This window comes from Penicillium canariense (genome assembly GCF_028826845.1).
Source record: "Penicillium canariense strain IBT 26290 chromosome Unknown utg000006l_segment0_segment0, whole genome shotgun sequence".
Taxonomy (NCBI): domain Eukaryota; kingdom Fungi; phylum Ascomycota; class Eurotiomycetes; order Eurotiales; family Aspergillaceae; genus Penicillium; species Penicillium canariense.
The window spans coordinates 1795883-1822689 of NW_026622733.1; the positions used below are offsets into that span (position 1 = coordinate 1795883).

Consider the following 26807-nt stretch of genomic DNA (forward strand, 5'->3'; position numbering starts at 1 on the left):
GGAGTCAGATCACTCCTCCCAACCAGTCAGCATCGTCCGATCTGACCTGTTCGTCCCCCCCCCCTCCTGCACCTCTCCTTCTCCCTCACCCTCTCTGCCCATCCCCACATCACCCCCCTGCCCGGTACTTGCGCCTTCACATCCGAGATTCTTCCTTCAGATTCCCGCCACCCGTCAAGCCAGAAAGGAACAAGGCGGCGCCAGCTCGAACCATGCAGTACCCTCGCCAGGACACCGGTTCCTCCTCCTGCAGGGTAATTTGCATTTTCCTGCTTGTGATGTGAACGTACATAACTTACCTTCCCCCTCCCTTCTCTGGTCTCAATTCCAGACCCTCAACCTCCAATCCAGCTCCCTCTCTTCCTTCATACCTTCATACCTGCCCAGCTCGCGTCTCAATTTCCCGTGACTCACCCTCCCTTTCCTCGCCAACTCTTCGTCACCTTAACCTTAACCTTCCCCTCCTCCTCCACCCCCACCCTGCTTCGCTGATCAACCGAGCCTTACCCGCGATCGTCGCTATACTCCCCCAGTGGGCTTCCTCTTGTACGACGATCACTCAATCCACCCCCAAGTACGTGCAATTCTGTCGCCGACACCCTGCTCCCAATCCTACTCCTAATCCCCCGCGACTGACCCTCCCCAGCCCTATCGGCACCCAGTCAGCCTTATGACGGCCACCAGCCTGGTGATGCAAAACCGCCGGGGCAATGCCTCTGCCAAACGCCCGCTCCGTCTACCCATCATCGCCCCCAAGGAGGAAGTCCTGGAGGGCAAGTCTGAGAAGAGCCTGATCGCGCCGCCGCGCATCCGTCTCCCGCCGCGCTCCCGCACCGGCTGCTGGTACGTTTCTTTTCCCTCACCCGCTATCTCCCGAGCTTTCGCCGCCCCGCGCAAGACAACCCGACCTCCTCTCCCCCAAACTAACGCGCCATTTGCTCGCTAGGACATGTCGGGTGAGTTCTGTCTACATCTTCCCACTCCACACACAAGGACCTTTTCAATTGACGCGGTACTGTTGGGCACATTGCAGAGCCGAAAAGGTGCGCGAATTCCTGGGCCCCCGTGGGGAGGAATTTCTTGACTAACCCAGCATTCCACAGTGAAATGCGATGAAGGACACCCGCAATGTAATGTAGGGGAAATTCCTCGGCTTCGGCCTCTCCGCGCTCACCCCAAGCAACCTGGCTCACGGTCGCTCCTAGCAATGTACCCGACTCGGCCATATTTGCGACTACCGGCCGCGCCTGGCCTTTCGCGACGACACCCCGCGCATCATGGGCCGCATGGCCGATGTGAAGACGGAGGGCAATGTGGTGTGGGATCGTAAGCTTCTTTTTTTCCCCCTTCTTTTTCTCCCCCTTCCCTCCCCTTCCCCCTCGTATGGTAGGAACTGTTGGCTCTAACAGTGTTGTAGTCTCATCGCCCGGGTCCAGTGAAGATCGGACCGGAACCGATTACTTCTCTCTCGGAACGGCCTTGCCCGCCTTCTCACAGCTGACCTCAGACGAGGATCGTGAAAAGAAGGCGGAAGCCTCCAGCCCCGGCACATACCATGTCGTCGTGGTCCCGGACAGCTTCTCCTCACTGCCAGAATATTCCGACGAGGTGTCGGAGAAGTTCAAGTCCACCGTCACAGAATCGGTGTACTCGGCGACGAGTAGCCCCATCAGCGGGGTCAGATCCGAGAGCAATGCCGGCGATGACCCCAATGTAGTGATCCTAAAGACCTTTGAGGACGTCACCCGGCGCTCCTCCTCCACCGGCCGGATCTCCCGTGTGTCCCCCACGTCGGAGATTTCCGACCCCTTCTGCTCCCTCTCTCTATCTCCCATCCTGGATTCGCTCCCCTCTCCAGTCATCGTCGAAGATGATGCCTTGTCCTTCTTCGATTCGCGCTTGGATCACCAGGCGCAGCCGACTCAGGATGCGACACTGTTTGCCCACTTCCGTCACGTTGTCTGGAAGCAGTTATTTCCCCATGACCGCGGGCTGGAAGACACGTACGGATTTGAACGCAATGGCATGACGCTCAGTGTCGACTTCCTTGAGCGAGAAGCGTCTCATTTCCCTCCGGTATGTTTTCCTTGAACATATGATCTGTGGTCGGAGGCGGGGATGCCGATGCTGATGACCTATAGCTCTCCCATGCCATTATGGCCGTCTCCGCTCTGAGTCTATCGCATAGCGGGACTGGGCAGAATGTCGGTGCGCTGCAGTATTACCAGCAGGCTTTCCCATCCCTCCAGAGTAGCCTCCGTAACAACGACGATCTCGTCTCGGATGGACTTTTCCTGACCCACTTCTTGCTGCTGATCTACGAGGTATCCCTCCCCTCCCCTTTACGCCCTCTGTAACGGGACTGCTCGTGCATGGATGCTGATCTTTCTCCCCAGGTCGCCGCGGCCGAGCCCCACGGCTCCAACCTCTGGTCCCACCATATCACTCGGTTACTTCATATCTCCCTTCTCCGCCGGTCCCGGTTTGGCCGCGAACCGCATCCCTTTATTCTCTGGTGGATCTGCCACATCGACCTCTACGCTCTGCTCAGCGGCGCCGGGAACGGCGACTTCGTGCGGGCCATCATGGATAACCAGATGCTCCCCGGCTCGGACTGCCTCCTCTACCCCTCAATGACGGAGGGTTACAGCATGATCTATGCCGATGAGCACGATAGCTTACCCGCCATTATGCGCCTCTATGCAGAGACATTTTCCCTCGCGACACAGATTGGGTTTCTGGGTTGCCAGCTTCGTCAAGAGAAGCAGACCCTTCCCTTTGCCGACTTCAATCAGCGATCCAAGGAGATCGGTGATTTGCGGCAGGCTTTGACTCGCCTGTGGGAGGCGTCGGATGTGGCCTGGTGGAATCAGCACCAGGATAGCCTTCCACGGCGGTCACGGGAGATTTTGCAGCAGTCGGCAACTCTGTTCCATGTGAGCCAGCTGTTCTCCTATAGCAGCATGTGGCCCCGCCAGCGCCTTGAGTCGGAGTTCACCCCCGACGGCGAAATCGACCACCATGCGGCGGAGATCCTGCGCATCGCCGAGCAGACGACGCACACTCGTCGAGCCGACCGGCACTTTTTGGTGTTCCCGCTCTTCCTGGCCGGCGCCACCGCGTCGGCCAGCGGGCTCAAGATGATGGCCATGGAATTGATGACTGGGATGGAAGACGAGGAAGACGGGATGGGTCGCAATGCTGCGACCACCCGGGCTATCCTGCAGACCGTCTACGAGAAACAGCTGGAGCGCCTGATGCGCGTTGGCCATACACTCGATGTGGACTGGGCCGACCTGATGGCCCAAGAAGGGCTGCAGATGGTCAATTTTGGATTCTAGGACTAGCGGATGGAAATACACGATTTATGGGAGGATACTGGCGTTTTTTTTTTGCGGGCATCTATGGGAACAATCTTGGGCATCTGTGTACTCTGCGAGCTGTTATGGTGTTCCTTTTTTTGGTTTTTGGTTTTTGGGGTTAAGCTGGTCCTTTTTGGATTGTACTATTCGCATGAGTGACGACGGACGGGATGTATGTGTATGTATAGAAACGAATGTTAATGTGCCATGGAACCTCCGGTGGGCCCGGGCCCAGTCGGGTCCTCGGGTAAAGTGTAAACACGAAGTATATCCAAGTATATCTGCCCATCACAGCGGGGCATTACTACCGAAGTATGAATCCAGTGGCATTTCCCATCTCGCCTATCAGAGCACGGATCCCAACTAGGTACGTCCGTATCACCTGAAAGCAATAGCAACTGACGCCCAAGGACTGTGATGGGGGCCCGTCACCTGCGGGGTCGGCGTCTCGCCCAACTGGGCGCGTAGAGACAGCGCGAGACTAGGAACGTCGCCAGGTTGCCAGATTGTGGTCTTCACGGGCTCTCATTTTCTTTTTTCTTTTCCCTTCCCCTGGTCTTCTCTTCCCACATACACGGCCCCCCTCTCTCTTTCCCCCCCTCCGACTCTCACGGTCCTCCAAACGCCCATTTACGTTTATCACCACGCTGCCCCTATTCCACCCCGCCACGGCCCCTAGTGCCCGCTCTGCCCCTCACTGAATGAACCCAACTCCGATCACACCGATCGGCGCGCTTAGCTCCGTGATTGGTACCCCTGCACTTCGTTCTTCAGGTGGCTGCTCTGCATTCCTGCAACTTTCCTTTTCTATCTGTGACCTTGCGACCTGCAACCTGTAACCCCCGAGCGCACTCGCCTCGCCTGCATCATGAATCCAGGCGAGAGCCGTGGCATCCATCCGGACGGCGAGCTGTTCCTCACCTCCAACCCCAACCCCCACTCCAACTCCTCCGGCAGGCCCGAGGAAAATGCTCATACCATCGAGCCTCTGCGCATCAGCAAGAGGGACTCAGCCAGCCCGCAGTCGGCCTCCAGCCCGTCCACTATCCCCCTCCCCTACCCCGATGACCGCCCACGCCCGCAGATACGCTCCTCCAGTTTCAATGATGCTCGCCCCGCGGACAGCTCGAGATACGGCTCGCCACCACCGACTGGTTCCGGTTCGGGCTCGGGCTCTGTGAGCCCCGCGGATTATCCCCCCGCGCTGCGCCCGCGAGATGGCCGGGAGCCGAGAGTTGCGACCCTCGCGGAGCGCCGCGGGACTGCGCCCAAACCGCTGCCTGAATCGCCGGGCCCTGATGCGCCCGACCGTGATGTGCTGGCTGCGAGGACGTACCCGCGTCCGCCGCCTGTCTCGCCGCCACCGCCGGGGATGGGGGAGCAGCAGTACGATTACCGGCAGCAGTACTACCCGCCGCCGGCGAGCTCGGCGGCCCGGCCCTCGTCGACTCTCCAGCCTCCGCGGTCGTCCTCATCCGCCGGTATCAATCGCATCAGCTCGACGGCGTCAACTTCGACAACCCGTGCCCAGCGTGGATCTCCACCGCCGCCGGAAACGCCTATCGTGGGGCCGGGACAACAGCCTGGCTCGGATATCGAGGCCCGGTATGCGGCGGCCGGCATCGCGGGCACGGGCACGCTGGCTGGACTTCGGTCACAGAGCTCTGCTGCCCAAAGACGCGCAGAGCAGTACACGGGCCAGCAGCCTACCTGCCAGCAGCAGGAGTCGCAGCGGCCCTGGACCCCTACCGAGCAGCCGGGCTCCCAGCCCCATGGTCCGCCTACCGTGTACCAGGGCGCGGAGGTACTGAGCGGCGGCCAGCCAGCTCCCATTCATCCTGGCCAATTTAGCAGCCATCCGCCCCAGGTTCAACAGGCGCAAGCAGTGCCCCTGGACCAGCAACAATCGAGAATCCCGGCTAATGCTCTGGAGCAAGACATGGATCGCATGCGGATCAATGAGGAGCCTCCACCTGCCTATTCAAGTGTCCCGGGTGCGCCTGCTTCCAATGGCTACCCGAACGAGAAGCCTGGTCCGAGTGCTGGTGCTGGTGCGGGTGCTGGTGCTGGTGCTGGTGTGGGTGCAGGTGCGGGTGCTGGCGGTGCTGCGGCGGCGGCGACGGTAGCTGCAGGAGCTGCTGCTGCCGCTGTAGCTGGCCACCCAGCAACAGTCAATCAGCCTCATCCTGCCTTAGCATCGGCACCTTCTCCCACGCCCACGGCTTCGACTGAGGGCCATCCTGCCTTTGCGAATGACCCACGGCAACAGTCTAATGCTGGGCAATCGCCTCAGAGTGCTGTTGCTAATGGACAGCTTCAATATCAGCAGCAGCAGCCGCAGCCGCAGCAGTATCCGGCACAGGTTGGCTCTCCCGCCCCTTCTGGGCCTCCCCCAGCATCTCCTCCGCCACTACCAGAAGGCTGGATTGCGCACCTGGATTCCAGCTCCGGCCAGTACTACTATATCCATCTGCCCACACAATCGACTCAGTGGGAATTCCCGAAGGGTCCCACGCCCCTCAACTTGAACGAAACGCCCCTTTCTCCTGTCGGAAGTGTATATAGCAGCCACCCTCTCACATCCCCCGGCCTATCAGCCTTTGGCAAGCCCATGGCATCCCCCGGTGTGCCGCTGACACCAGGCTTTGAGAGCCTGCAGTCACCCATGACCGGATTCTCCGGCCCGCCTCCCAGCAGCGGCATGGATCTCTACAAGACCGCCCCCACCAATGGCGTCTACTTCGGCCCGTACCTTCGATACACGAACATGGACCTCGAGCGCCGTCTCTGGCTAGGCTCCATTCTCCTTGTCACCGACGCCTCCCAACCACCCACAATCCACATCCACCAAAGCGTCGATCTATCGCCGAACCCGCGGCAGCTCAAAGCCATCAATATCGCCGTCCACCAACGCTGGACCTTCTATAAGTACGAAGTTGACCTGCAGATGGACGACGCTGGCCCCGCGAAGTGGACATACGCAATCACCTCTCACCTCGGCTGCACTCGCTACGAGTTCCTCGTCGCCGGCCGCCACGAGACAAACTGGCGCTTCATCGCAACATCCGGCAACGATTTTTCACTCAATGTGAACGCGAACGAGCGCGCTCGCCTCGGGGGCGTCGGCTTTATGTGGAAAGATATCATGCAGAAGCATAATGAGATCGGCGGCTTCCATACGCAGCTGTGTCTGGGCGGACAGATTTATGCCGATCGTATGTGGAAGGAGATACCGTGCTTAAAGCAGTGGCTTGCGATTAGTGGGAAGGAGGCAAGGAAGAATGCGCCTTGGACTGCGGCTAATCAGCAAGATGTCTCGCATGCGTATTTCCATTACTATACTAGCCATTTTGACCAGCCGCATTTGAGGGAGAGCTTTGCGCAGATTCCGTATATCTGCCAAATTGATGATCATGATATGTGAGTTTGGATGAATTCTGGGAATGGGACAGCTACTGATCATGATATTCCCTGTCTTAGCTTTGACGGCTTCGGTTCGTACCCCGAGCACATGCAGTTTTCCAATATGTTCAAGAACATCGGCCGCATCGGCATCGAAATGTACCTGCTCTTCCAGCACCACACAACCCTCGACATCCTCCGCAACGTCAACAACGATACTGACCTCTTCACTATCACCGGCACCGGTTGGCATTTCGTCAAATACCTCGGCCCTGGCGTCGTCGTTGTCGGGCCTGACTGTCGCTCAGAGCGTAACCCGCACCAAGTCATGGCTGGTCCCACGTACCAGGGCCTCTTCCCCAAGATCGCCATGCTGCCGCCGAGCGTGCAGCACTGTCTGTGGATGGTCTCTATGCCCCTGATCTATCCCCGCCTCGAGACGGCCGAGCATATCGCGCAGACTGTTGCTACCGGGAAGAGGGCTGTGACTGGCGCGTATAATGTCCTAGGCAAGGTGACTAGCTCAGTTGCGGGCGTAGTTGGGGCGAAGGACTTCGTCGGCTCGGGCTTTGACTCGGTCAAGCGGGCTGTTGGTAAGTCGGGGCTTATGGGCGGCATTTTGAGCCCGTTCGGCGAGTTCGATCTTATGGATGAGCTGCGCGATCAGTGGACGCATGAGTCAAAGGTGCGCCTCCAATCCTCTTCCCAGATCCTCTACCCCTTCACCCCAAGTTCTATTTCCTATACATCAGTCTCAATACTGACCCTCTCCCTAGGACCTCGAACGCACCTACCTCATCCGCACCCTGCAAGGCATCGCACACCAAAAATCCCTTCGCATGACCTTCCTCTCCGGCGCCGTCAACGCCTGCGGCGCCGGCCTCGTGCACGACCCATCCCAACCCTCCGACCACAAAACAATGTACCAGCTCATTGCCTCACCCGTCGTCAACACACCCACCCCCTCCTACGTCCTGAAGCTCCTGCACTCCCACTCCAAGCCCCTCTATGTCCCCGCAAACGGCCACCGCTCCTCGGCTCAGCCCACCGACACCAAGGAGGACATGATGGAGATCTTCCAGACCGACGTGAACGGCCAGCCCCGCGAGCACAGGAAGCTCATGGGCCGCCGCAATTACGTCGCTATCGTCGCGTATGATCCCGACGTTGTCTCAACGCCTGCGTTCGGTCAGCAGATGCCGTTTGCTGCGCATCAGGGCAAGCTCAGTCTTGCGGCGGACTTTATGGTGCAAGGCGATGGCGCTTATGCTAACGTTGTCAAGTTTGGGCCGGTTATTGTGCCTAGTTTGGAGGCTGGGAAGTGAGTTGGGGGTTGGGGGGAGAGGGGTTCTTGTTTTGCCTTGGAGCGGAGCGTAGTGCTCAGCATATGAATTCGTTTATGATATGGTTTCTTTTTTGGTTTTGTTCATAGCTTTGGTGAGGGAAATATTACCCGTTGTTTTCCTTTAGCTTTGGCTTGACATTTTCTTGTGGGCGTCTTTGTCTAGATATTTATACTCTTCTTGTATTTGACTTTCGTTTATGCCCCATGTCCTAACCTAGTTGGTTGCCGCATCGCCTGGATCTCGACTCCTTTCTGTAGAAATTTGCATTTGCAGTATGATTCTTCTTTATTAGCGAACCCCTACTGATTCTGTTATATACATACGCTATAAATATAATGCGACTCCTCGCGCGGTTCGGAGTTATCCAGTGGTCATTCCAGATGCCATGTCCGCGATTCCCTGAAGAGAGCCCAAACCCACCCCGACTACGCCAGCTTAACCTGAAACTTGAAGCAAGACAAAACAGCCCTCCTAGCCCTACCCGGTAGGATCTCCCCCAGGAACACACAGCCCAATCCGCCAAAAGTAATCCCGGTGCGCATAGAAAAGCTCCCACAGCTTATACCGTGCCGGGATCAGCGACCAGTCCCAGTGTCGCGGGTATAAAGGGCCCGTGCTATCCTGCGAGTGCGAGGCACATCTCGCAGATTCAACTCTATCCGCGCCCCTCTGCTTCCCACGGACGACGTGCTGCACTGAGGCCTGCTCAGCTGCGCCGGTGTACGGCGGACACGAGTCCGGCGCGTTGTTGAAGATATCCAGCGGAATGTCAAGGTGCTGGAACATGTCCAGCAGGGTCGTGGCCGGGGCCGTCTCTGCGCCAGCAATGCACCGCTTATCGGCGTGGCCCTCGCAGAATCGCACGTCTTCCACGCCTGGCGGAAGCTGCGCCTTGGAAATGTATATCTCCGCCGCGTGCGCGACATACCCCCATTCCCGCAGTGGCAGCAGCGGAACCGGGTCATCGACGTGCGTGATGCGCCGCATGCGCTGCGCCTCGGGTTCATCTGTGGGGCTGCTGTAGTTGCCGATGAGGAACGCTGCGTCTAGGAACGTCGCAAACTCGGCGTTGCCTACCATCGGCGACCCGAACGTTGTTACCAGGGGGTCCCAGCCCTTCAGCCGCATCTCCAGCCCGGCTAATGTGGCGACTGCGCCGCCGAGCGAGTGCCCGACTAGCATGATTTCGTAGTCTGGGTGTGCCTCGAGGGCGTTCAGGACGTGTGGTAGTACGGTGGGCCGCGTGTTCAGCCATGACTTCATGAAGCCGGCGTGCACGGTGCAGTTTTCGCAGCGCAGCTTGGATAGAGACTCTGTGCCGTTGTTGTTGTGTTTGGTGTCGTCATCGTCGCCTGTGTATGGGACGTAGGACTGTGGGTATGCGGAAAGATCGATGATTGTGTTGGTTATCGAGTACGTCCCGCGGAAGGCGACCACGATACGCTTTGGGCCTGGCGCGTGCGAGAGCGCGACATAGCCGCACGAGTCGGACAGGAGTATGCCCGTATTCCATGTCTGCGATGGTTAGAAGTTGTGTCTTGAAGCCTCTCTACCAGCCAGGTTATTCACCTCGATTAGCTCCAGGTTCGGGAATTCTACACAGTGGCTGAGGCACTGGAAGGGCTTCTGCACGCCGGTCGTACCCACGCAGTATGAGATGTCTACGAGGCGGGATAGTTCCTCGAGGGAGTTGAAGAGCTCGCTCGACACCGGCCGAGTGTCATTTTGTGGTGAGTCTCGGCCCAGTACCCAGTGGACGAGACAAAGGAGTGCTAGACCCCGGAGACGCAACATGTTGGTGGGTTGAAGGAGGGAAAGTGTCTCGTGCCGATGCAAAGTCCGGGGAAGCTGATATGATTATGTAATGACGCATGCGGAGAATGCGACAAGCTCCACTTGACCATATTGGACTGTCACGCGTGAAATAAGACGCTCTTACTTTACTCTGGCTTCATTGGGTGGGATTTTATTATCTCGCTAATGCTGTCCCCGTGCGTAGGCTCGTCTACCTTCGTCAGGCTCACGATACGAGGAACATACGCTCCAAGTAGGGCTGGCTATACCTGGGGTCTCCAGTGTCTCTCCAGATATCGGGAACCAATATCTTACCCGCCTCTTGTGGTGCAGTGGTAACACGTAGCACCATATATGCATGGCTTTCCTCCTGAGCTTCTACGTTATACTATATTATATACAAGCGGGTGGACTCGTTGCTCATTAGGTAGGAAATAGATATAATTTTGAAGAATGTAGGTTTCACTTCGTACGATAGCAGGGTCTTTACATATTCTATGGCTAACATCATATTCAGGTAGACCAGATAACAACACGGCCATCGACTCCGCTAGCTATAGGTCGGTCATTAGCATAAGATCTATCAGACAAGTATTAGTTTCTTGACGTACTGCTGAAAGAGCTCACGTGTCCGTTAGCCTCCTCGAAGACACGGACAGTGTTCACGGTGTTCTGGTGGGTCGATTTGAGCTTGGTATCCACTGCGGTCTGGCCCTTGAGATCCATCTGCCGGAACATGTTCAGCGCGGACTCCTCGCGAGCACCATCGGCGCCGGCCCCGCTCTGTTTTTCAAGAGAGCCGGCCAACTGCCATCCGTTCTCGTCGCCGTGGAAACGGAAGGGCTCGCAATCCTAGATAACTTATGTTAGCCCGCATGATACGTTCACATATGCGGGGAAATGAATGGACTTACGTGACCGGCAGCGATGATCTCGTTCTCGCCGTTCCAGATGAGACTGTTGAGCGGTAGCAGACGGGTAGAAATGTTCAGCATCGCCCGAGGCGGCTGCTCCGGTGCGCTGGGGTAAACGACCGTGACACTGCTGTCATGTCCGGTGAAAGCGAGGGCATTGCCGCTCGGCGAAAAGGAAATACCCTGGATCCAGCCCGCGGTGTCGTTCAAGAATTCACCGCAGATAGTGTTGAAGGGAAGACGCTCTCCCCAAGCGCTTGGCTCCGGGCGCTGGTCGATGCCCTTGATGAAGCTCGAAAAGACGCGGGCATGGGAATCCGTGGACCCCGCGGCTAGAAGCACGGAGTTGGGGTGCCATGCAAGCGTTGTGATGGTACTCCGGATCGGCTTCTTCAGGTGCTTCGAGATCCACCAATCGTTCTCCTCCTCGAAATAGCAGACGGCAATGACGCGCGCTCCAGAGCCGACGGCGAACTTCTGCTCAGAAGGCGACCACCGCACGAAAGTTGCTGCACGGTTAATTCGAAGCAGGACGAGAGTGGGCTTCCAGCCAGTGGGAGTCTTCTCCCAAACGTAGGCATTGCGGTCTGTCAAGTGGTTCGAGCTTCATTAGCCGGCCAGCAATTGAAAATAGAATACTCGATGGGGCAGGAAAAACCAACCTTGCGAGCAAGTGACGATACAACCACTTTTGGGGGCAATGTCGACACTGGTGACGGTCTTATCGTGGCCCTTCAGCTCATCGCTCAGCGTGAACTTGCTGCCTGATGACTGGTACAGCTCCACATTGTTATCCCGGGCGACAGCAAGGGTCCCCTTGTCAGAGGAGAACGAATGGTCTGCAATTGGGGCATGGAAAAGATGGTGAACCTGAGGAGCGGTCATGGTGGAAATACGACAGGAGGAGCTCTCTACCGTCGATGAGGGGGGTCAACGAGGGGAACGAGGTGGGAGGCAGCGGGAAAGCCGACGATGACGCCCCGGGCCCGCTTAGGTAAGGGGTTGTAAACAGTCACATGACTATCTTCTTTTCTCGCGATTTGGACATCCGCTGCGGTGCTGCATCCATTGAGCTTCGGTCTTCCCCTTTTCCACCCGGTATTCTCTCCTCTTGGTCGTTGCAATAAACACAATAGCCATACCTCTTTCATTCATACACATCATGGCTTCCAAGGCGGCGGCCTTCCGAGGGGCTGACACCAAGGCGATCGGGGCTCCCAACCAAACGTGAGTTCAACCTCTGATCGCAATTGGTCTAGCATCAGGTACTAACAGCCCCTCAGACTGTATTGCACCAACCTCCCAGATAAGCTTCGCAAGCTCGACCTCCGATTGTCGCTCTACACCCTCTTCTCCACCTACGGCACCGTTCTCGATGTCGTGGCCATGAAGACGAGTAAAATGCGCGGACAGGCCCATATCGTCTTCAAGGACGTGCAGGCCAGCACACAAGCCATGCGCGCTCTCCAGGGCTTCGACTTTTTCGGCAAGGAGATGGTGCGTTTTCCAGTCTCGTCTGATGAGAAGACGTGGTCATTGATTTACTAATCCTCAGCTTTCTAGAAAATTGTCTATGCTAAAGGTACATCAGCTATCTTAGCCAAGCTTCGCGGCACGTACACTGCTCCCGCCGGCGGTGCTGGGCCGAGCGGAGTTTCGACAGATCTTCAGAAGTCTATCTTCAGTGGGCCACCGGGCGCGATTCCCGCTCGACACGCGACTGGGGCGAACGGAGAGCCGCAGGGTGTGAAGCGGCCTCGTCAGGACGAGAGTGATGAAGAAGAGGCCCCAATGGAAGAGGATAGCGATGTGCCCATGGAAGCCTCCTCTGACGAGGATTAAATGTGTGCAAGGGTCCACATCAGTTGACCCGCGCTGGGAAAGGACCGAAGCTCCGGGGGGCTTTTCGCTTGGCATTTCCCCGCCAGGATGTGCCAGGATGTGCCAGGTGCCAGGTGCCAGGTGCCAGGTGCTTTCAAGATGGGCTGGGACCATCTGGGGCAACGAGCTCATGGGGGACGTGCAGGTTCACAGAAAGGCCGACGAGACCGAGCCAGATGAGAAGATAAGTCCCGGTCGTGACGCTTTGTCCGTCTGCAATCCGCGCCATGGCATCCACGGTGTTGCACGGGTGAACAAAAAAGGCTGGAGAGCCAGACTCTGGATGATACTACGAGACATATGAGCCCTTTGGAACAATACCCGGTCCTGCCCCGTTTTGCGAGAGAGAATTGTGCACCTACGCCGAAGCTGATCCCACCCATCACACCCACGCTCTGCAATTGCTTTCTGTATTGCTCCGGTACCACGTACTGATAGACTGCGTCCAGCCCCACGCGGCCCTGGTGATTGTGCCACCGGAGCATGAAATACAAGACGGGGACCTGATATGTGGGGGAAAGCACGATATCATAATCTATCTGTAAAATGGGTTTGAGATTGGACCGGACAAGGGCTTCCTGCGATCAACAAATGTTAGAACTGTTTAATTGGCAATTCATACCCCCTATGACGGGCTACAGACCGGATCTTCATCTTCATCTTCTAGTGCTTGCGCTTGGCCTCGCGCTTGTGTTTGTGCCTGTGCCTGTGTATGTGTATGTGGTTCGTGTAGATCTGCGTCCAGTGCAGGAATCTGGACCTCCAAGCATCGAGTTATCTTTAGGCTGGTAGTATTCTAAATGGTCGAGCGAGGGGGGAAAGTCCAGCTTCCGTCAGTGGCACATCTCTCAATATTGACAAAAAATCAAGCCCATGCAGGACGTCGGCAGGAATACCTGTGAGACCAGTCGTAACGTCGACCAGCCCCCATCGGTTTGGGCGGCTGTGCAGCTGCCGGCTCGATCGACGAGCGCTCGACATGCGCAGTCAAACTCATCCGGCGTGAGGTATGGGAAGGCGGACAGCACGGTGCACGCCATGGGCCCCACCTTCGATTGTGCTGTCACTTACGTCGACGGATGCAGTGGGCTCCGGCCTCTCAGCGACGTGGTACGGTGCGGAGGGGCGGGTGGTCAGTGCGGAGTGCGGATGGAGTTATGTTAGCGGAGCGAGGACCACCGTCGCCTGCGGAGGCGCCAAGTCTTTCCACGGCGTTGCTCTGGGAGATATCAATCAGATCAGAACAGACCGAGGGGAAATGGTTGCGGCCAGACGCGTGGGTCCAATCGATCGGTAGGGTGGGGGGCGGAGGCCGGATATGGGAGGAAGTACAATGGAGTTTGTTGGGGAGGGATCAGCCTTGTCACATCAGGTTTCCAGCGGATCCAAGGACGCAAAGGCGGTTCTGATACCTTAGACTAAAGTAGTAGGCGACGGGAGTGGAGTATTGGACACTCCAGAAGTACGCGGGCCGAGTGGATCCACCAAGTAGACGAACATGATTAGTGAAATGTCTGTCACGTGCGCTGGGCCCAGCCCGCTTGCGGCTGGGTCAGGGCGGTGGGGAACTGCCGAAGGTACTTCATCGCTACCTCTGTTTCTTACGCAAAGTCTGTACTATCTCAAGTATCTCTGTTGTACTCCCGTTCCCCAGTACCTGCTCTTTGTTCTGCTTGTTCCTCTTAGTTCCTGTTGTCCCCTCCACTTCCTTGTTCCGCTTGCAGCGCCAGCGCGTTCAGCTCCTATCCTATCAGCTCTCATGGATCCGCCATTTACTCTGCTGCCTCCCTCCCCGGGAACGATCCTGGAGTGCTTCTGGGTTCCCTTAGCCGGGGGCATCTCGTGGCGACAATACGCATCCGTCCGCGGATCCTGTTTCTTTCGTTGACATGGGCTGATGCATAGCCTGCCGTGAGCTCTCCACTTGACTTTTATGTAGAGTATTCCCGGCCTGCCTGCCTGGCCCTCTCCCTTCATGGGAATATCCCACACCCTGTGCCTTCCTTGTTTTTTTGTTGTTTCGCGTTTCCACCTGTCCATACTGCCGACTATCCATCTGATTTGTCTTCATTCAGATCGGCCTGGGCAATTTACCAATTGCCCACCCGCCGTCCCCCCCCAACCGGCCAACCAGTCTACTACTCGGGAAGTAGGAGTTCTGGGCCATCGGGAGGCTTGTGTGTTGGACCTAGTAAATGACTTCATCCTAATTGACCCTGTGATACTGTGAATACCCGCATCTGTCCCTTCACCTCCCATTTGTTTCTGGGACGTCACTCTCCCTTTCCCCAACCCCCATATCCTCGCACGTTGTCGCCCCCGTCCAACCGACGCCCACGGCCTCCGCCAATCTGAAACACGGCTCTACTCCATCATCTCCGCACGGGAATCCTTCACCCGCCAATCGCTCGTCCAATTCCAAACCCGCCGGGTGTACAGGCCTGGGGCCCGGATCGATCGCTCAGCAATCACGGCGTGGTTTGACGTCAACTGGTTGGGATCCGATCTAATCTGACCCTACAAGCGAAGCTGCACCAGGTCGTTCCGGCCTTGTTCTTGCCTCCGAGGTCCAAGTTGCTCGCTTTTAGTATATTACGCTGGCCCGTTGCTTCATGCTGCGCATGCTCTACCTTTGAGCCCAGGGCAAGCTGCAATTTTTACCTTGGCGTTGGGCCGTTTTCTGCGAAAAGCCATGGGCAACTCACAATCAAGCCCAACGAAGGATGAGACGCGCCGTGCCAATCGACTGTCGAAACCACTGACCAAGAAGCTCGCCACCCTAGGCTCTCCCCAACTACCTCGCCTGGAGAAGGACACCCCGGAGCTGGCCACTGGGTTGATCGGCTGGCAGAACCCATGGGTGGGATACAGCCTCTCAACCGATATCAGGAGCAGCCATCCGAAGGCGAGAGAGATTCCTCCGACCTTGTTTGAAGCCGAGCCAGGTCCATCGAACAAGAAGACGGCGGTTGAGTCCCCAGTTCAGTCTCCAGTGGATCCGAATTCAGAACCTATTTCACCACTCTCAGGCTCTGTATCCGCCAGCCGCTCTGTCCGGAGAGCATCTTGTCAACCGGGAATCTATGGTAGTTCCTCGCAGCTTTCGCGCGTTCCGGAACAACCAAGGAGGGCCAACTCTACCCGGACTACTCTCTCCAGACACAACAGTGTGATCTACGAGAATACGATTGAAGATGCGACATCATCCAACACCCACTTCTTGGTGGGCAATCAACGATTTTCTCTGACTCGCCGGCGTTCTCTCCTAACTCGGCCCGGTGTTGCAACACGACGATCGACGGGTGCCGTCCGACGTGTACCCTCACCAATTGGAGAGCCCAGAGATCCAGTCGATGACCTGACAGAGTCCAAAGGCTTACAGTGGCCCTTGCCGCCTCGCCAGAGACCAGCGCTTACAGTGGAGCCCATAGTCCGGCCAACCAGCCCGGCGGACAGTCGGTATACGCAGCTGGGGGCACTGAAGTTAGGGTCTCTACGAGTCGTGAATGGCGCTGCTTCCCCCTGCCCAAGCGAGCGCGCCCCTCTAGACCGGCCGCTTACGACGGGCCCTGGCTTGGGCCTGGACAATGTCGACAGTATGGGCCCGAGAGGATCTACCCTCGTGATCCCCGCAGTGCCCGACTTGAAGAATTCCGATGATGTGCCCGGAAGTCCATTCTCGTTTGAGAAGTCTCCCACCATCACGGTCCCATCGCGGACAAAGTCTATTTTCCCTGAAGAGTCGGAAGATGAGGGTATCGCCATGAGCGATGAGGGTAACGGCCAGCTGGATAAAGCCGCCGTGGAGGCCGATCTAGATCGAAGCACCTCTCGGTCGCTGAACAAGTCCGACAGCGGCTACAGCTCTGCAGCCTCCGTTCGCTCCTACCACCACAGCCGCACCCGTGCATCCTTTGACTCCCAAAATTCAGGGTTCTGCACCGCAGACAGCGCGAAGACCGTCTGGGTCACAAGTGATCAGTCCTGCAGCCACCTGAACGACCACGTCCAGCGCCATTTTAGTCTGCAAGAGGCCAAGGCAAAGCCGGGGAACTACTCGCGACTGCATCCCAATTTTGGCCGCTGGTATGACTCGACCGGCCCGGCCACCCAGCAGCCCCTTGCTGGGCTTCGAGCTCGCCGATCAACCCTCTGTGCTCCTCGATACACCGAGTACCCGGCGCAGAATAAGCCTGGTTCTGAGACCAAAGCTACTGCCCGCGAAGAATCTGCATTGGCCGTTCAGGAAGACCAGCCCGCGTCTCGGGGATCATTCTACGCTGACCGCTTCTCGACCGGCGCATTCGATGTCTCGCACAGCTCGAGCGCGTCGTCAACCCTAGAAACCGATACACCGCCGAGCTACCAGCAGATCGTGATCACAGATGTGCGGGCCCAGGTCTACCGATCTGCCTCCGAGCGGTATATCAACTCAAAATCTCAACACGGCCTATTAACCCATCGATCTCGACCTCGATCCCAAAGTCTCCTTGGCCGCCGGCTGTGGTGCCAGAAGCCTGGAATTGGGATCCCCCGGCTCCCCACAATCTTGTCCCCCGATCATCCCCACGCTGGGGAAGAACAGGGCCTCGACTTCGCTGCCCCTGAACCACTCCGTGGCCGGCCTCGGAGCCGGAGTCAGGACTACCGCCGTCGCAAGCTGACCAAGACGCATCCTCAACCGGATGTTCATATGATGACTTCTGCTTATGCTCCTCATTAAAATGGTTGTCAATAACGGTGTTCTTTTGCTTTTTCTTAGTGATGTTTAGTTTGATCTGGCTTGATTCCGGTTGTGATTGGGTGGGGTTTATGTTTTTTTTTTTTTTTTTTTTTAACAAAAGTTTTCTCGGCGTTGATGTGCCGGGCTTATGGTTATGGTTTATTTACGGTATGCTTTCTGATTAAACGCGGAGTCTATGGATCGATATCGATATATACCCTCTTTCGAATTGTTTTGTCTGGGCGCTGTACAAAGGCGCTTCATGGGCTTCTCCAACCACAACCATGAATGAGGGCGTTCATGTGGAATCTATTTGAATTTTGATTTTGATTTTGGGTCTATGAATTTTATTATCCTTTTTTTGTTCTTCTTCCAATTGCAGATTGTAGTTTCCGCTTCGAGCTACGGCGGCACTAACTCTGTGTGCTGTATGCTGGATGAGTTGTTCACTCCGTAACATCGGACTGTCGCCCAACCTCCCTCGCCCATCCCTGTTCGAATTTCAATCTTCAGCGAGGGGGCCTTGCCATGTGGCATTTCCACTTTCTCTTCACCGCGTGGAGCAGGCAGGGTCTTAGGGTTTGCCTAGCGCGGCTGGGACGCAAGGAAGATGCAGACCCGGGCTTAAATCTGTCATCTCTGCTGTTTGCAAGCGCCATCATCTGAGATGTCACATCTGGAAAGTGGGAGGATAGGAAATAGAAGAATTTGCACTAGTCATCAGACGACAAGGAGTTCATTGAAATCATAAGTGAAGCGATAGGAATTGACATCTAATTATACACGTCCCAAAAAAAGAAGCAAGAAAAAAAAAAGGGTGATCGAGCCATTCCGCGCCGAGATCCCAATGCGATGCGATTCCATTCCAATGCGTTCATGCACAGGCATAAGTACAAGCACAAGCCCAAACACAACTGCCTAGTAGATGCGGATCTTCTTCGTTTTTGGCGCCGCTTCCTTGGGCACGATCACGGAGAGAATGCCGTTCTTCAACGAAGCGCGCACCCCGTCCTGGTTCACCCGCGCTGGGAAGCTGAACGTCCGCTGGAACTCGCCGATTGACCGCTCTGCCGCCCAGTAGTGGCCGGCTGAGGGCGGGGCTGCAGAGGGCTTCTGCACCATCACGGCCGCGGTGGAGGTCGTGGATGCAGCCGTCGACGTAGAGCGGGCGTCAGACACGTCCGTGTCCTCGTCCTCGTTCTCATCTTCGACCGTAGGCTGCCGCCATTGGGGAGAGGTGGCGCGGCTGGAGCTAGGAGTGACCTGGGCCTCGGCCGGCGAGGACTGCGACTGGTAGTTGCGTTCGGTGCGGCCCTTGATGACGAGGGTCTGCGGGTCGCTGAATTCGATGTCGATGTTGCTCTGGTCTACGCCTGGCAGCTCGCCGTCCAGGTAGTAGGCCTCGTTCAGCTCGCGCACATCGAATGCCGGGGTGAAGAATGACCGGCGGGTGGGGGCCGATGTGGTTCTGGTGGATGGACTTCGGGCTGTGGATGGCGCGGGGCGCGAGCGGTGGGTCTCGTAGTCATCCAGCAGGCGGAAGAGCGGGGAGAAGTCGGAGCACGACAGGAAGGCCATTGCGATGATGAGGGTGTGAAGGAGCTCGGAAGTGAAGGAGATTGATAGGATCTGGATTGGTTTGATTTGAGAGGTGAGCTGTGTTCGACTGTTTGCGATGCTCGTTATATACTTCGGGATGGCGATGGCGGAAGCTGACTGGTTGGGTTCCCGAAACGGCAAGTCGCTTCTGGCAGCTTCTCCCACTGTCCAGCAGCTTCAACCGCCACCAACACGGTACGGCATGTTCTGCATAGTATGCTAAGCTGCTCTTGCAATGTCCATTGCAAATGATGATGACAGAGCACCGACGTGCTTACGCTATCCATCGAGCAAGATATAACTAGATCCACAGGGAAGCGATGGGCTTTGTCATGGGTATGGCGTCAACGAGGGATGCTCTCAATGGTACATTCGGCCAGCAAATCATGCGCACAGGACACTGCGCCGACTCTCGAAGGATGGATATAGTTACATAATATTTGCAAATCAACAAGATGAAGCCGGGACCAAGCTTGCCTTGATTTAGCTATTCGTACACGGTCCACGACCCACGACCCCAACCACAACATCGCGCCGTGCCGGGTGGTATCGGGTAGCTCTTCCAAGGGGAAGGGGAACCAGAGGGCAATGCTATACTCAGGAGCACACCAATGAGACGGGAAGGACCAGAAGGCGGCACCAGAAACCCACAGAAGGGCGGAGGAGGTGCCAGAGGAGGATGGGATGGGAACCACCTCAGCGGATATTGCGAATACCCGGGGACGCATACATCTCCAGCTGGCGGTGGCCTTTGCGCAGCAGATACTCGACGGCGCTAAAGTCCTTCTTATTCACCGAGCGATGCTTTTGGAACTCCGCGCTACGCCGCGAAGGATCAGCCGGACTGCGATGGGCGGGAATGAGTCTGAAGGGTAGACGACCTACCGGGCATAGTTTTTGAAATTGCTTTGTGATTCCTGGAGAGAAACCGAGGCGGCAGCATCAGCAGAGAGCGAGAAGGTGGGAGAGACGAGACCAGGAACCACATACGAGAGGCTTCTTGCGGACCTCGCGCAGGCACTGCCGGTAGAGGGACAAGACTTCCCGCTGCAGACCGGAGAGCCGCGCCATGGCGGGGGGGGGGGGGGGGGGGGGGAAATCTGGGGGAGTCGAGCGAATCGAGCGAATCGAGTGAATCGAGCGAATAGCAGCGGACGGGGTGCAAATCATGGGGCCATGGACCAGAAATTAAGCTAAGCGTTGTCACCACGGAGGCACGTCGTGAGCTCCGTTTTTCGCCGGGGCGGATCGTCGCCTTTTCCCGGCCGAATGCGACTCGTGCGGAGGAGCGGAGCTCGCCATGCTCGGGTTATCTTCCACTTCTTATGATTCTGATGATTCCGACTCCTCCAAATCCCCTCATTCTCCTCTGATACCCATCTGCACTTCCCCAGAGACGAGTATGTCCAGAATGGCGACCTTTTCAGTGAGTTGTACTTCCCAGTTCACCCGCGAACCCGGTCTCAAAATAGTTCCTTTCCTGCGTCTACTCCTCCGAGGACCTGATAATCGATCATTTTCAACCTGACCGTACACCATGGACTAACACTTCTCTCCAGCGCCTCGTCCGCTTCCTGGCCAAAGACGGCCACATTTACTACGGCGATGCCGTGCTCCCCGCCGGCGTGAGCGATGTGGCCCAGGCCACCCAGGCCCGCGTCATCCAGGGCGATATCTTCGGCCAGCACCGCGTCACTGATCAGATCGCCGACGTGCGCCTGCTCCTTGCCCCGCTGGCCCGCGAGGACATCGGCACTGTGCGCTGCCTGGGCCTGAACTACGAGCAACACGCCAAGGAGTCCAACCTGCCCATCCCGAAGTTCCCCGTGCTGTTCTTCAAGCCGGTCACCGCCGTCGCCGGCCCCAGCGATGACATCCCGGTCGCACCGATTGCCCAGGAGAGCGAGGGCCTGGACTATGAGTGTGAGTTGGTGGTGGTCATGGGCAAAGAGGCAAAGAATGTGCCCGAGAGCAAGGCGCTGGACTATGTTCTCGGCTATGCGGTCGGCAACGACGTCTCCCACCGCGACTGGCAGATCAAGCGCGGTGGTGGCCAGTGGGGATTGGGGAAGGGCTTTGATGGCTGGGCGCCGTTGGGACCAGGAATCGTTTCGTCCAAGCTGATTGCGGATCCGAATGCGCTGCACATCTCGACGACATTGAACGGCAAGACGGTGCAGTCGTCCTCGACGAAGGATATGATCTTCGGCGTGGCCAAGACGATTGCCTTCTTGTCCCAGGGCACGACGTTGCTGCCCGGTGATCTGATCTTTACTGGAACGTGAGTCTCCTTGTATCCTTGTATCCGGGGCTTCTGATCCGTCCGTGACTAACTTGGCATCAACATCTACAGGCCACAGGGGGTGGGTATGGGCCGCAAGCCCGCTCTGTGGCTGAAGGACGGCGACGAGGTGAAGGTGTCGCTGGAGGGAGTGGGCTCCATTGTCAACCGGGTCGTCTTTGACAAGCCGAGCTCTAAGCTGTGATGGAACGACGAATACCCGTCGGTCGTTGGAGCGCACTCCTTTGCACTGGCAGCCATTGTATATATTGTGTTCTCACCCACGTTTCGTGTCCAATACGATTGATTCATGTTGTTCTTTTCGGTAGAAAATCCATTGGGCTCTTTCATGTAGGTAACTAGCAGGGAAATAGAAGGGGGGTGAAAAACGTATAGCGTTACGAAAAATCTAGACCGTCTGGGCTCCGTATCCCTTGATCCTCTCAGCGAAGGCCCAGCTCTGGTTCTCGAGTTGTTCATCCTCCTTCAGATCGATCCCCTCCTCGGTGATTACCGCGATCGAGTACTTGTCCAAACTCCGGGCGTCGCGGTAGTACAGGACCTTCAGACACTGCTTCAGGGCATTCACCGCATCCTCCCGGCTGACATTCTCAATTGGCATCTCGTCAGGGAACAGCCGGCGCAGGATGGGAACCGCCAGGTGGGCACCGAATCCGGTGGCCAGGTGCGGTGCCGAAAATGTCGTGCCCAACAGATCGGCGGAGCTGAGGAACGGCTTGCCCTCGCCGTCGAAGCCGGCGACCAGGATGTGGTTCCAGAGCGGGTTGAACTCGGAGCGTCGCTTGTAGAAGACCTTGGCGAGGTAGGTGTGCAGATTCTTAGCGTTGAGCATGTTGCCATGGGACGAGTAGTTCTCGCGGATATCGATGGATTCGAGGAGACGGTCGATGTATTGCATGTCGGACACATCGCCGCCAAACCCGACGACGGCCTTGTCGCCAAAGATACGCAGCCGCTTAACGTCGGTGAAACGGGCGAGGGATCCGTACGAGGCTGATGATTAATAAGAACGGGTCAGAACGACATTCGGACGGTCAGGACGGGGAGAAAGGTGACGGCATCGCATACCCAGGTTGTCGGTGGCCAGAGCGACACCGCCATTAAACTTCACACCCACAACCGACGTTCCTGTCACCGCCGGTGAGGAGGTATGTGTCTTGGGGCCCGTGGTCTGGAGATATGAAGGGTTGTACGCTCCGTAGACATCGTCCCTGGGCTGTGGGCCAAGTTAGCAACGGCAATGGGGCGAGGAGCTGGGGTGGGAGGGCTGGACTGACGCGGCCCCAGGTTCCCGGAAAGTGGTTCATGGTGAATTGAGCACGAGGAAGGCCAAAGAAGGACAGAGAGATGGCGGGACTGAGGGGGAGAGAAAGGAAGGGCGAGCGTTGAGGTTGAGCGATGACGATACACACGACTGGAGAGCTTAGGCAGGCGAGCTGACGGAGCTTGGGCTGACTCAGCACCTCGTTCTACACGCGCGTGTGGCGCTTCACAACTATGTACCCGGCCGGAGTAAAGACAGTAGTCGTAGGAATAACTAGTTGTGGTCTTCTTCTGACGCTAACTCAGTGGGGTCATATACAGCGACTCAAGACCGGCGGTCCTCTTTCCCATTGCAGGCAGCTCGTATCTCGGGAACCACCTCGCGCTTCTCATAGGATGTTGCCCGGTGCTCAGCCTCCGACCCAACTTTCGTATCCGCCGGCGATCATGTCGGTCCCATTGGAACACCCAAGGTCATATATACATGGTACAAGCGCGTAGTCACTTAAATACGCCCTCTCCTCCACCTACCGCACCTGAATTCTCACTATAATCCATCATCTATAATCTATCTAGTCATTCAGGCACCATGTCGCCTGCCTCAGCGCGATCCGATTCAATCGAGTCCGCTCCCCCAGAGCTAGACGACGCTAGCGCATCGCGCCTTTTCCACATCTACAAGCCGGCCTTCCGCCGACACTACGAGATCAAATCAGCAGATCACCAGCCTCTCTACTATGCAGACATTTCCGCATTCACCCACGGCAAGCCGGACCTCACTCTCCACGCTGGCACAAACAACCAAGCGCCCAAGGTGGCGGCCTCTAAATTTCTCAAGCTGTCCGGCGACAGCAAACTGGCCCTCGGGGATCCCGACGACATGGCCAACACGCAATGGGAGGACATGACAAAAGAGTCGGCCATCCACTCGAAATACCGGCTCGAGATGACTATCCCAAGCACGCAGGGCGCGGGCTATGGCGAGAGACGTGCCTTTCTCTGGAAGCGCACGCATAGCGTCAAAGTAGACGATACGAAGTCGCTGTCGCTAAGTATGCGTTGTTTTAAAATGATCGATGAGCGCACTGAGCAGGTGGTGGCTGTTTTCACACGCGAGAGGTCCTTCACCAAGTGCGGCACACTCCAGATTCGGGTGGAGTTTGGGGAGGAGTTTGAAAAAATGGCCTTGATTTCGGGCTTGAGTCTGTATGAAAGATCGAGACGGCGCAATCATGCAGCCGCCGGGGGTGGTGGCGGTGGAGGTTGAAGGGACGCATGTCTGTTCGTGTTTTGTTCGGACGCACCTTCTTGACATTATTATCTAGAGATGGCTTAGGGAGTTCTCTACGATCAAGTGTCTGTAATAGGTTTTAATAATCATTCAAAAGGCCAACTCGGAGTTAACACATCGATACATATTGTGTAACGGGTCCCGTCCACACTGACAAATGATACAGCAGCACCTCAAAAGCTTGAAACCCCCGAAAGGATTCAATTGGATATTTTCCATGACTAAGTCGCCCTCAGAACCACCATAAAAGTTCATTCAGAGGATATCTAGAAGAGGCAAGAAGATATTCAGAAAAATATTTCCAAGGAGATGAAGTTGAAACATCAGATCCCGGATTTCTTTCCATGCTATTGGTCTCAGTCTTCCGAGGTGCCACTGTATTCTCGAATCCACATACGTATTATATATATGTATATATATATCTATAATACAGAGAGCAACAGTGGATGCGGAACACCAATGACTGGGGAATAAAGTAAGGATCTGGGCGAGTGTCCGATGTGCTATTCTACCACATGCCGATGCACCATCCTCATGCGGCCCCCATCCCAGATCTCTCGTGGCTTTCATGGTAGACTCATCACACCGAGCCTCCCGGCACGGTGATGGGAGCAGAGACATGTTTCGTGCCCGCCGTAGCTCGAGAGAGCTGGCCATGCTACTTCACGCAGTATGGGGAATGCCATTAAACATTTCACAGATGGGCAGCAGTGATGGGTTGCCAGGCGTTCCAAGTCAGCACATCTGTTTCATGAGCTCTTCATCCCGACGGAAATCACTTGTGAATTCTTCTTGGTCCTTCAGAGCAGGGGTGTGCTGGAGAGAGTCCGTACAGAGTCTCATTTTCGCTGCTCATGGATTGGCTTTCCTCTTTGCCTCCGACCCAGAGACAAATTCAATTGAGGACCGCTGCCCTGCTGCCTTCTTCTCTTCCACTTTCTGTCGGGTCTCTTGTTGAGCCTTGAGAAGCTCTTCCTTGAAGGCCCATTTGGGTAGGTTGCTGGTATCCCATAGCTCAACCGGCAACGATGTATTGTATTGTGACTGCTCATCAATACCTGCATGCTCCATCATCTTCATCATCAAGCTGGGATTTCGCAGTGAAGACGAGCTGGCCAGTTTTGAATTGAAATGAACGCCCTGTTTCTTCAGAGAGAGGAAATGCTCGAACTTGGCATTGGCGGCCGGGTCCGGAGACCCGGGCGGTGACGGTGGAATGTCCAGATTGGGGACTGGAGGGAGCGTGAGATCGTGCAACAGAGCCCGTGTTGTAGAGAAGGGAGAGGAACGGCCGCTGTTGGAACGGCCGGGCGATTGTGTCTGGCGGAGAGGCGCGGGGCCGGATGCGGGACCGAGGACTGGGCCGCTGGGGGCTACGTTGGCAGTCGTACTGGGCTGTAGCGGTAGTTGACGATGAATAGGAGCTGGTTCTTAGAAGAACAACGCAGTGTTAGCCTGCGGGGAACAGACCGCTTCAAGGCCCCCGAGCACCAGGCCGGAACTTACTCACTTTGGTCTTGCATGGGTTGCTCCAACGCAACGGGTGGCTTCTTCTCACTCGGCTGGACAAGTGATCAGTAGATTCCTCATGCCTGGAAATGAGTTCCTTACTGTTGGCTGGGGCTGGAGAGAGGGCTTGGTCACTACCTCGTCCTCGCTACTGCTCTCGTATGCACCGAGGCCGAGCATGATATCGATCCGCACGGGTGGGATTTCCGAGGAGCGTCGCAAGCTGAGAATAGAAAATCTTGGTGGCCACAGCTGCTAGCAGCTTTTCAGCTCAAATCTTGCCTGTTCACTTTTCTTCGTCAAGCAGAAGCTGCAATTACGAAGTCCAATGAAGCTCCGCTGGGAAGCAAAGGGCGCAGCTCCCACCCGCGGCGTTACATAAGCGAGGCAGCTGCAGCATCGCGTCAGACAGACAGCCGCTATTGCTAACTACTTCTCGCCAACGAATATCCTCCTCCCCATTATCCTCTTCCACCACCTCCATCTCTTCTCTCAGTCCATCTCAACCTTCATCGAACCTCGATATCCTTGACCATTCCCACAATGGCATCGCTCATGGATCACCAAGCTCGCGGTGAGACCATCGGATACTCCTTCTCTGAGCACACAGCTGCCGGCGTCAAGCAGCATGGATTCTACCCGTACGAAGCACCCAGTGCAGGAATATCCCAAATGGAATCTTACTAACGGCATCGTTTGGCTAGTTACACCGATAATGGTGGCTCGACTCTGGGCATCACAGGCTCCGATTTCGCCATCCTTGCTGGCGACACCCGTTCCACATCAGGCTACAATATCAACTCTCGCATGGTTCCTAAGGTCTTCAAGATCGGTGGTGATGATGAGACCGGTGAGGGAGCGAACATTCTCCTGTCTGTGGTGGGATTCGCCGCGGACGGCAATGCCCTCAAGGAACGACTGGATGCCGTGGTGAAGATGTACAAGTATCAGCACGGGAAACCCATGTCCGTCTCTGCTTGTGCCCAGCGCCTGTCGACCATTCTGTACCAGAAGCGATTCTTCCCCTATTATGTACACGCCATTTTGGCCGGGTTGGACGAGGAGGGCAAGGGAGCTCTGTACAGCTACGATCCCGTGGGCTCATACGAGAGGGAGCAATGCCGTGCTGCCGGTGCTGCCGCGAGTCTGATCATGCCGTTCCTGGACAACCAAGTCAACTTCAAGAACCAATACATTCCCGGCAGCGGAGAGGGACATGCGCTGGAGGCGAAGAAGCCCGAGCCTCTGCCCCAAGAAACAGTCAAGGCCCTTGTCCGGGATGCATTCACAAGTGCGGTGGAGCGGCACATCGAGGTTGGCGATAACTTGCAAATGATGATTATCACCAAGGATGGGATCCAGGAGGTGTATCACCCGCTGAAGAAGGATTAGAGAGCTGGTCCTTTTGTCTACGATAGTCT

At 56.5% G+C, this 26807-nt stretch overlaps 14 protein-coding genes across 14 annotated transcripts; 7 read left to right on the plus strand and 7 right to left on the minus strand.

Annotated features, from left to right (window-relative positions):
- Positions 1–670: 670 nt before the first annotated feature.
- Positions 671–3341, plus strand: N7482_008639 (uncharacterized protein; the record flags this gene model as incomplete). The annotated part of the gene is made up of 6 exons (XM_056690763.1): positions 671–843; positions 947–956; positions 1206–1326; positions 1418–2076; positions 2142–2324; positions 2397–3341. 6 exons carry the CDS (start codon positions 671–673, stop codon positions 3339–3341), a joined length of 2091 nt encoding a protein of 696 aa, XP_056540528.1.
- An 889-nt stretch (positions 3342–4230) lies between these two features.
- Positions 4231–8089, plus strand: N7482_008640 (WW domain protein; the record flags this gene model as incomplete). Its single annotated transcript, XM_056690764.1, has 3 exons — positions 4231–6782; positions 6843–7449; positions 7541–8089. The coding sequence occupies 3 exons, from the start codon at positions 4231–4233 to the stop codon at positions 8087–8089; spliced, it is 3708 nt and encodes a 1235-aa protein (XP_056540529.1).
- Positions 8090–8587: 498 nt separating this feature from the next.
- N7482_008641 (lipase family protein) lies at positions 8588–9904 on the minus strand (the record flags this gene model as incomplete). The annotated part of the gene is made up of 2 exons (XM_056690765.1): positions 8588–9625; positions 9680–9904. The coding sequence occupies 2 exons, from the start codon at positions 9902–9904 to the stop codon at positions 8588–8590; spliced, it is 1263 nt and encodes a 420-aa protein (XP_056540530.1).
- A 513-nt stretch (positions 9905–10417) lies between these two features.
- Positions 10418–11703, minus strand: N7482_008642 (WD40 repeat domain-containing protein; the record flags this gene model as incomplete). The annotated part of the gene is made up of 4 exons (XM_056690766.1): positions 10418–10458; positions 10516–10756; positions 10819–11405; positions 11481–11703. The coding sequence occupies 4 exons, from the start codon at positions 11701–11703 to the stop codon at positions 10418–10420; spliced, it is 1092 nt and encodes a 363-aa protein (XP_056540531.1).
- A 277-nt stretch (positions 11704–11980) lies between these two features.
- Positions 11981–12660, plus strand: N7482_008643 (U2 snRNP complex subunit MSL1; the record flags this gene model as incomplete). Its single annotated transcript, XM_056690767.1, has 3 exons — positions 11981–12045; positions 12102–12315; positions 12382–12660. 3 exons carry the CDS (start codon positions 11981–11983, stop codon positions 12658–12660), a joined length of 558 nt encoding a protein of 185 aa, XP_056540532.1.
- A 133-nt stretch (positions 12661–12793) lies between these two features.
- On the minus strand, positions 12794–13739 carry N7482_008644 (ATG3/ATG10 family protein; the record flags this gene model as incomplete). Its single annotated transcript, XM_056690768.1, has 4 exons — positions 12794–12988; positions 13062–13277; positions 13343–13495; positions 13596–13739. 4 exons carry the CDS (start codon positions 13737–13739, stop codon positions 12794–12796), a joined length of 708 nt encoding a protein of 235 aa, XP_056540533.1.
- Positions 13740–15391: 1652 nt separating this feature from the next.
- N7482_008645 (uncharacterized protein) lies at positions 15392–17422 on the plus strand (the record flags this gene model as incomplete). Its single annotated transcript, XM_056690769.1, has 1 exon — positions 15392–17422. One exon carries the CDS (start codon positions 15392–15394, stop codon positions 17420–17422), a length of 2031 nt encoding a protein of 676 aa, XP_056540534.1.
- A 918-nt stretch (positions 17423–18340) lies between these two features.
- N7482_008646 (Hsp20/alpha crystallin family protein) lies at positions 18341–19000 on the minus strand (the record flags this gene model as incomplete). Its single annotated transcript, XM_056690770.1, has 1 exon — positions 18341–19000. The coding sequence occupies one exon, from the start codon at positions 18998–19000 to the stop codon at positions 18341–18343; it is 660 nt and encodes a 219-aa protein (XP_056540535.1).
- Positions 19001–19717: 717 nt separating this feature from the next.
- N7482_008647 (succinate dehydrogenase assembly factor 1) lies at positions 19718–20092 on the minus strand (the record flags this gene model as incomplete). The annotated part of the gene is made up of 3 exons (XM_056690771.1): positions 19718–19865; positions 19907–19938; positions 20012–20092. The coding sequence occupies 3 exons, from the start codon at positions 20090–20092 to the stop codon at positions 19718–19720; spliced, it is 261 nt and encodes an 86-aa protein (XP_056540536.1).
- Positions 20093–20432: 340 nt separating this feature from the next.
- On the plus strand, positions 20433–21507 carry N7482_008648 (fumarylacetoacetate hydrolase family protein; the record flags this gene model as incomplete). Its single annotated transcript, XM_056690772.1, has 3 exons — positions 20433–20447; positions 20581–21302; positions 21375–21507. 3 exons carry the CDS (start codon positions 20433–20435, stop codon positions 21505–21507), a joined length of 870 nt encoding a protein of 289 aa, XP_056540537.1.
- A 204-nt stretch (positions 21508–21711) lies between these two features.
- On the minus strand, positions 21712–22630 carry pre4 (proteasome core particle subunit beta 7; the record flags this gene model as incomplete). Its single annotated transcript, XM_056690773.1, has 3 exons — positions 21712–22316; positions 22392–22539; positions 22601–22630. 3 exons carry the CDS (start codon positions 22628–22630, stop codon positions 21712–21714), a joined length of 783 nt encoding a protein of 260 aa, XP_056540538.1.
- Positions 22631–23175: 545 nt separating this feature from the next.
- Positions 23176–23853, plus strand: N7482_008650 (uncharacterized protein; the record flags this gene model as incomplete). The annotated part of the gene is made up of 1 exon (XM_056690774.1): positions 23176–23853. The coding sequence occupies one exon, from the start codon at positions 23176–23178 to the stop codon at positions 23851–23853; it is 678 nt and encodes a 225-aa protein (XP_056540539.1).
- Positions 23854–24729: 876 nt separating this feature from the next.
- Positions 24730–25566, minus strand: N7482_008651 (HCNGP domain-containing protein; the record flags this gene model as incomplete). The annotated part of the gene is made up of 2 exons (XM_056690775.1): positions 24730–25272; positions 25489–25566. The coding sequence occupies 2 exons, from the start codon at positions 25564–25566 to the stop codon at positions 24730–24732; spliced, it is 621 nt and encodes a 206-aa protein (XP_056540540.1).
- Positions 25567–25929: 363 nt separating this feature from the next.
- On the plus strand, positions 25930–26778 carry prs3 (proteasome core particle subunit beta 6; the record flags this gene model as incomplete). The annotated part of the gene is made up of 2 exons (XM_056690776.1): positions 25930–26027; positions 26091–26778. The coding sequence occupies 2 exons, from the start codon at positions 25930–25932 to the stop codon at positions 26776–26778; spliced, it is 786 nt and encodes a 261-aa protein (XP_056540541.1).
- Between the last annotated feature and the right edge of the window lie 29 nt (positions 26779–26807).